The following is a 7,759-nucleotide window of genomic DNA, read 5'->3' as shown; positions in this document are numbered from 1 at the left end:
TCTGGATATCTGCTGTCCAACACTGCCAATATCCCTAACACTACTGAACTACACACTTAAAAGTGATAAACATTGTATGTTTTTTTAACCACATTTTTTAAAAAGAATCAATCAATATTAGCAGTAATTGAACACTCTGACCAACACAATCCTGCCCTGATGGTGCCTTTTCCAAAGCTCCTGGAATTCCAAGGTCTGAAGGGTAGGCTCCCTGGGAACTCTGTATCCAGTGGCTGCCGGACTGCTTAGAATTCCAAATCCCCAGCCTCAGGCAACTCCACTGGCATCCTATTTTTAGTTTATGAAGATCAAAATTGCTCTTAACTCACTTGGTAGGGTACAGATAGGAAGAGGCCTTTCAGACCTCACAGTTTACTTGTGGAAACTGAAAAAAAGAACTTGCATTTGAGGGTCCGTTGGTGCCCTCCACCACTGCAAGCCTTCGGAATCACCCTGTGGGCAGGTACCTTGGGCCAGGCTACCCTCTGCTACAGGCTTCTGAAACTTTCGCAGCAGTCATTTGCATTCCTCAGATCAAAGTCCCTTTTCCAGACACGCCTGAGCAGGTGTTCAGCTGCCTGTTCTCAAGCAGAGAGCTTATTCTGGAATCACGGAGTACATTTTCAAAGTGAAGAGAAGTGCTTGTGGAATGAATGGCCCCAGATGGAATGAAGCTGTAGTTTTTTCTTCCTGAGTTGCTTGGGGCCTAAGTCAGCGGACAGTGAGGCACAAGTGCTATTAAAGGTATCCTCCACGGGCACCTGGGTGGCTTAGTGGTTGAGCGGCTGCCTTTGGCTCAGGTTGTCTTCCCCGGGTTGTGGGATCGAGTCCCCACATCAGGCTCCTGTGGGGAGCCTGCGTCTCCCTCTGCCTATGTCTCTGTCTCTGTGTCTCATGAATAAATAAATAAAAATTTAAACAAAAATAAAAATAAAGGTATCTTCCATTTCCCTCACTTTTCTCCCTTTCCATTCATCTGTAAATCATCCTTAGTTTCCTGGCAGGTGTCACTCCTACCCCAAGGCGCCCAAGGCCTGCAGCCAAGACATGCCCTAATGCGGGGATGCTGCAGGCCCCACTGCGGTCATCGGTCATCGAGCCCACCTGGCCTAAGCAGGAGGGGTGAGGGGGACGGGCACCGCCGCAGGGATGCGCATCAGGCCTGAGCTCCCCCCTCCCCTTCTTTCCCCCGGGGCCGCCCGCTGTGTGTGTGACCGCGGCCAGCGGCTCCTCTGTCCGGAGCACGGTCCGCGTCCACTTCTGCCTCCCTCTCCGCCCGGAAGAGGCCACGCCTCGCACGCCGGAGAGCCTCCCCAGGAAAACGCCTGACTCCAAAACCGGGACTGTGCCCCCAGCGCCCGCGCGCGCCCCACGGGGTCGGGGGCGGACAGCGCGCCGCACGTGACCTCCCCGCCCGCGCGGCCAGCTCGCCGGCTTCGGGGCGTGGCCTCGCAGGGCGGCCCCGCGGCGATTGGTCGGGGGGCGGGGCCTGGTGGGCCGGAGCGGGCTGCGATTGGCCGGGGGCGTGGCTGGGCGTGGCCGCGGGCGGCCGCGGGCGGGTGGGGCCGGAGGCGGCGGGAGTCGCGGCTGCTGTCGGTGCACCTGAGAGCCGACGCCCGGGCCCTCGAAGCTGCACCCATCGTCGTTCCCGTCGCCATGAGCCGCTTCAAGGTGTCCAAGTTCCGGCACACGGAGGCGCGGCCGTCCCGTCGCGAGGTGAGCCCTGCCCGCGGGTCCCTGCGCCCCCGCCCCTCCCCGCCGGGCCCGGCGCGGGTACCCCGGAGCCCGCCTGCCCCGGGGCGCCCCCTTCAGGCCCGGCCCGGCGGCCCGGCTGTTCGGCGCACCCGGAGGGCAGAGTCCGGGGCTCCCGCGGCCGGGCTCTCTCTGGCCGCTCCGTGAGCGCTGCCGCCCGCGCGCTCGCCCGTCTCGCCCCGGGACCCCCGAAGCGGTGCAGCCGCCCGGCCGAGGCCTGCGGCCTGCGAGGCTGCCTGCCTTCCCGGCTTCCGGTCGGCCTCGCCGCGGAGCCGGGGCTCGGGCGCTGCGGGCCCCCGCTCCGCCCGGATCGGCCCTGCCCGAGGCTGGGCTGCGGGAGAGATGCCTCCGTCTCCCCTGGCGTTGGCGAGTCCGGATGTGTCAGCCCAAGAGCCAGAGCCCCTCAGAAAGAGGCGCGCCCCTCCCCCGGGTTTCCGCCGGCGCTTCCTTCTCGCGCGGCTGGCGCAAGAGCTGCTCTTCTCTTACTGGGGTGATGCTGCCTGCGGCCGGGTGGGGTCTGGGGAAGCCCGAGGAGGCGGGGCCCAGAGTTAGAGCTGAGCCAGGTGTTGGGGGGACCCCTCGGGCCCCTGCAAGGGCAGCCGGCCTGAGGACGGGTGCGCTTCAGAGATGCTGCCAGTCCTGTTCTGCTGCTCCCAATGTTATTGGGCAGGCGTAGGAACTGACCTCCAGTAGCCCCATCAGGAGCAAACGCACAGCAAGCAGGGTAGCCTGGGGCAGAAACCCTGTTTTCATGCTCTGGACGGTATTTCCTCCGTACTTCCGTGTGCTCCGGGAACCACAGCTGTGGACACCGCAGCGCTTTCTTTCCTCTGGGCTGCTTACAGTCTTGTGAGGGAGACATCCAGCAGGCAGACAGCCTGCAAGGGCATGACAAGTTTTAGTAAATGCATTGAAGAATGCGCAAGAAGGGCTGGGCTGGAGATGGAGGTAAATGGCCACGTGGAAGTTAATCTTGATAGAGTGGTCAGGGAAGGCTGTAGGAAGGAGGTGATATTTAAGCCGAGGCCAGAAGAGTGAGAAGCAGCCAACTACAAGAAAAGTGGGGTGGTAAAGAGCCTGGTGGGGGAATAGAAAGTGGGCCAGAGTGGATGGAGGGCAAAGATGGGGAAGTGGGGTGTCAGATGAGTCCAGAGCAGTGCTGCAGAGCCTGAGGGCCACAGGAAGAAGTTGGGTTATTTTTTGAGTGCAGTGGGGAACCATTAAAAGGTTGAAAGCAGGGATCCCTGGGTGGCGCAGCAGTTTGGCGCCTGCCTTTGGCCCAGGATGCGATCCTGGAGACCCGGGATCGAATCCCATGTCGGGCTCCCGGTGCCTGGAGCCTGCTTCTCCCTCTGCCTATGTCTCTGCCTCTCTCTCTCTCTCTCTCTGTGACTATCATAAATAAATAAAAATTAAAAAATAAATAAATAAAAGGTTGAAAGCAGGGCGGCCTGGGTGGCTCAGCGGTTGGGCACCTGCCTCCAGCTTGGGTCATGATCCCGGGACCCAAGATGGAGTCCCACATCGGGCTTCCTGCATGGAGCCTGCTTCTCCCTCTGCCTATGTCTCTGTCTCTCTCTCTCAGTCTGTGTCTCTCATGAATAACTAAATAAATCTTAAAAAAAAAAAAAAAGGTTGAAAGCAAAGCAAGGGGTGGAGAAGGTGCTCAGATTCACATTAATACTGTCTTTCTGAGTGTAGTAAGCACTCCTGGAATGGATCTGGGGTATACTCAATGGGCATTGGGGCTTGTCCCAGGTGGGTCTTAGTCCAGCAAAGTAAACAGATAAGCATGAGACCAGAGATTACAGATAGAGCTTTAGACAGTTTAGGTCAGTGAGATGGGAGGGGGGCGGGGAATGACACACAGGTGATCTGTTCTCCTTTTCTTTCTTTCTTGCTTTCTTTCTTCTTTTTTTTTTAATTTATTTATGATAGTCATAGTCACAGAGAGAGAGAGAGAGAGAGGCAGAGACACAGGCAGAGGGAGAAGCAGGCTCCATGCACCGGGAGCCCGACGTGGGATTCGATCCCGGGTCTCCAGGATCGCGCCCTGGGCCAAAGGCAGGCGCCAAACCGCTGCGCCACCCAGGGATCCCTCTTTTTTTTTTTTTTAAGATTTTATTTATTCATTCATGAGAGACATAGGCAGAGGGAGAAGCAGGCTCCCTGTGGGGAGCTCAATGTGGGACTCGATCCCAGGACCCCGGGGTCATGCCCTGAGCCGAACGCAGACGCCCAACCACTGAGCCACCAGGCGTCCCTGTTCTCCTTTTCAAAGATATTTCCTGTCACTCTATTTGTACAGTAAACACGAAATAATGCAAGATAATATTGTTCTACCCTCCACAGGTGAACACTTAAATAGAAACTTGCACGTGGTGGGCGGTTTCCAGTGCCCAGTTGCATGGGCCAGGAAACAAGGGTGTTCAGTTGTCATGCCACAGGGAGGAGTGTCACACAGTGCTTTGATACCAACAGAAAACATTTGGACCTTGCTGATCTTAGTTTCAAAAAAGTGGCCCCTTGCCTCTCAGTATGTGGGGATGTTAACATTATTGCCTTTTCTCAGGGGTGCATCATTTACCTTTCTGTGGGACTCTGTGGAGAGTCCTTGATTTGAAGTTGAATGTTTTTTTCTGGGGCTTACAGGACGCCCCTGTATTTGGTGGAGGCTTCAGCAAGGCCCTGGAGGAAGCTGAATCTGTCTTCTCTCTTACGTGCTCACTTCTGCTTTCTCTGCTTCTCTCTCTCCCTCTTAACAGAATCACCCTGTGGTCTCTTGACTTCATTTATCCTGAGCTTCTTCTGACAGTCATCTCTTCCTTATTAAATCAGAGAACTGATTAAAAGGCCATATTACCCCCCCTTATGACTTAGGTTATTTCAATAATATTTTGCATATTCTGAGGGAGTACATAAGTGGAGACAGGGTCAGATCCAAAAAAAAAAATGGATTTCTAATGGTGCAGCCTTAAGGTAAAGTTCTTTGGATTATAACGCAGCCCCTGGTTTAGTTATGGGCAGAGACCTGGCTGTCACAATTCTTATTCTTTATTTTCAGGCCTGGATCAGTGACATTCGAGCAGGAACAACAGCCTCATGTGGGAACCATATCAAATCCAGCTGCCACTTGATTGCATTTAACTCTGACCGTCCAGGTAGGGAGGTGGACATGGATGTGGAGATTCAGAAATTGTCACCCTAATTTGGATAAGGGAGAAGGGCAGGCTCATTGCAGGCCAGAGGCTTGGAGCATCCTCGTGGGGCTTAGAGGTCGGCATCATTGTACAGTAATCAGATTGATTTTAATTCGAGCATGTGTGTAAACTTTATATAAACCACGCTAAAAAAAAAAAAAAAAACACGCTAGCTGTGTTTTTTGTTTGTTTGTTTTTGTTTTTGTTTTTTTTTTAAGATTTTACTTATTTGGGCAGCCTGGGTGGCTCAGCGATTTAGCACTGCCTACAGCCCAGGGCGTGATCCTGGAGACCTGGGATCGAGTCCCACGTTGGGCTTCCTGCATGGAGCCTGCTTCTCCCTCTGCATGTGTCTCTGCTTCTCTCTCTCTGTGTCTCTCATGAATAAATAAATAAAATCTTAAAAAAAAAAAAAAGATTGTACTTATTTACTTGAGAGAGAGAGACCACATGAGTGGGAAGGGCAGAGGGAGAGGGAGACTCTCCAGCAAGGCTCCACACTGAGCGTGGAGCCTGACATGGGGCTCAATCCCAGGTCCCTGAGCTCATGACCTGAGCTGATATTGAGAGTCAGACGCTTAACTGATAGCCACCCAGGCACCCCTGGCTATGGTTTTTAGAGGAGGCCAGGACACAAGGATAGGATTGTCCCCTTTGTTTTCAGCTGTCCTCATCTGGGAGTCTGGATTGGCTGGGGTCCACAGGAACACCAAGATTTGAAAAGCATCCTGTGTGTGTTGGGACTTTTTTGGTTGCTAGTGATAAATCGGGCCTTAAACTGACTTAAACAAAACTCAGATACTTCTTTGGCTGGTATAAGTAAGAAGTCCAAAAGCTTTAGGCAGAGCTGTATCCGGACGCTCACATGTGCCATCAGCCTTGAGCTGTGTGCTGTCCTTCAGCTCTGCTGTCCTTTCTCAAGTAAGAGAAATGGGAAAAATGGTAATTGGTGGTCCTAGGCTGACCTCATATGACCCACTATGCCAAAAAGAGACCACCTTTTTCTCTAATATCTTCCATACATCTTCTGTCACAGAAGATTCTCATATGGGTTAAGAAAATAATCTTGGACCAATCACTATGTGATTGGTGGAGACTCTGGGGAGGTCCAAGACTGAGCTTTTGGGTCTTGTGTCCTCTGGGAGCCCTGGGCAACAGATGGTTCCCATTAGGACTGAAGTCAGAGCCCCTGTGTTTGCTTGACAGGTGTGCTGGGCATTGTGCCTCTGGAGAGCCAAGGAGAGGACAAGAGACAGGTGACCTATCTCGGCTGCCATTCGGGTGAGTGGAGACTGGACCGAGGAAGTCTAGAACTTGCTCCTCCCTCCCCGGGTGCAGGGATTCGTACGCATCTGGTGCCATAGCCCCATGGTTTGCCAGGTTCCTCCTGCTGTCCTCACTATGCATTCGTGCAGATGGTGTCCATATTGGAAGGCTGGGTCCTGGTTGAGAATTCCGCTGGGGCAAAGAGAGGGGAAGTTGAGTGCTTCAGGTTGTCCAGGTGAGAGGAAGGGGATGTGTGCTGGCCAGCACCAGGTTCCAGGCTGATGCTGGCTCCCTGTCACTGTGGAGGACCCAACCTTATGCGGTTCTCAGCCCTGCAGACCCCAGCAGACCACCCCTCACCCACCAGGCCCCCTCTCCAGCCAGGCTGCTTAGTGTCTTCAAGGGGAGGCCTGGCTGGGCTTTGGGGCTGGAGACGGGCCCTCACAAAGAGAGCTTTTGTGTGCTGCAGCTGCTTCTGGGGGCGCCCGGCAGCCTGCCTGGCAGCCTGCCCACTCTTTGGGAACAGCTCGCTCTCCCTGGGCTGTGGCAGCACGGACCCAGCTGCCTCCTGTCTTCGTGTCCAGCTGCTGTGGCTGTGGGCCAGCCCCTCTGGCTTGCATTCCTGGCCGCCTCTTGGGTGGCCTTGGGTGAGGGAAGGGGCTGAGTCTTGGTCCCCGGTCTGGGTGTGCAGCTCAGTGTTGGGGTCCAGGTGATGCGAACAGCAGCTGATAAAGGAACAGTGGTGAACATCGGGCAGGAGCTCTCCATGTGCTGAGAATGTTGTCTGTGTTTTCTCATCTAATTCTTTCTTAAAGCCTTTTACAAGTTTATTGAGGCATCGTTTATGAACCATTAGCGGACTTGTTTTAAGTGAAGAATTTGATGACTCTTAGGGAAGCTACAGAGTTGGGTATCCACAACCCAATTTTAGAACGTTTCCTCAGAGGATCCTTGTGCCCCTTTGCAGTTAATCCATTTCCACCTCTGGCACCAAAGCCTCAGGCACCCATTGATCTACTTTCTGCCTCTGCTGCCAGGGTCTGCAAGCTACTGTCATGGCCAAATCTGGCCTGCTGCCTGTCTTTGTAAATGGCATTTTGGAGGCACAGCCATGCTTCTTCATTGACATTCAGCCCGTGACTGCTTTCTCCCAGCAACTACAGTCAAAGAGTTGTGACAGAAACCGTATGGCCATTAAACCCTAAAGTACTTACTGTCTCACTCTTCACAGAAAATGTTTGCCAGCTTCTGATCCATTGCCTGGCCATTTCTGGACATTTTGCAGAAATGGAATTATACTACACATAGTCTTTCAAATCTGGCATCTTTCACTTACCATAATGGTTTGAGATTTAGTCCCATGTACAGCCCACAGGCAGGGTGGCAGGAGCTCCAGGAGTCCAGGTCAGGGCTGTCCCAGGGCGTGCCTGTCTTCATCTGCCCCTTCCCTTCCCTTCCCTTCCCTTCCCTTCCCTTCCCTTCCCTTCCCCTCCCCTCCCCTCCCCTCCCCTCCCCTCCCCTCCCCTTCCCTCCCCTTCCCT

General features: G+C 54.2%; 1 protein-coding gene across 4 annotated transcripts in view; it reads left to right on the top strand.

The window, feature by feature from the left end:
- The first annotated feature begins 1,548 nt into the window (after positions 1-1,548).
- The window catches only part of CORO7 (coronin 7), a 58,547-nt gene continuing 52,336 nt past the window's right edge, over positions 1,549-7,759 (top strand). For all 4 annotated transcript variants that reach the window (XM_072835559.1, XM_072835560.1, XM_072835557.1 and 1 more), the window contains exons 1-3: positions 1,549-1,716; positions 4,817-4,913; positions 6,159-6,233. In XM_072835559.1, coding sequence (XP_072691660.1) covers positions 1,657-1,716; positions 4,817-4,913; positions 6,159-6,233 — 232 coding nt within the window. In that variant the 5' untranslated portion in view covers positions 1,549-1,656. The remainder of the gene's footprint in view (positions 1,717-4,816; positions 4,914-6,158; positions 6,234-7,759) is intronic.

Source organism: Canis lupus, chromosome 8 (genome assembly GCF_048164855.1).
Source record: "Canis lupus baileyi chromosome 8, mCanLup2.hap1, whole genome shotgun sequence".
NCBI classification, from domain to species: Eukaryota; Metazoa; Chordata; class Mammalia; order Carnivora; family Canidae; genus Canis; species Canis lupus.
The sequence above is the reverse complement of the archived record's forward strand: the minus strand, read 5'-3'. Positions and strand labels throughout refer to the sequence as shown.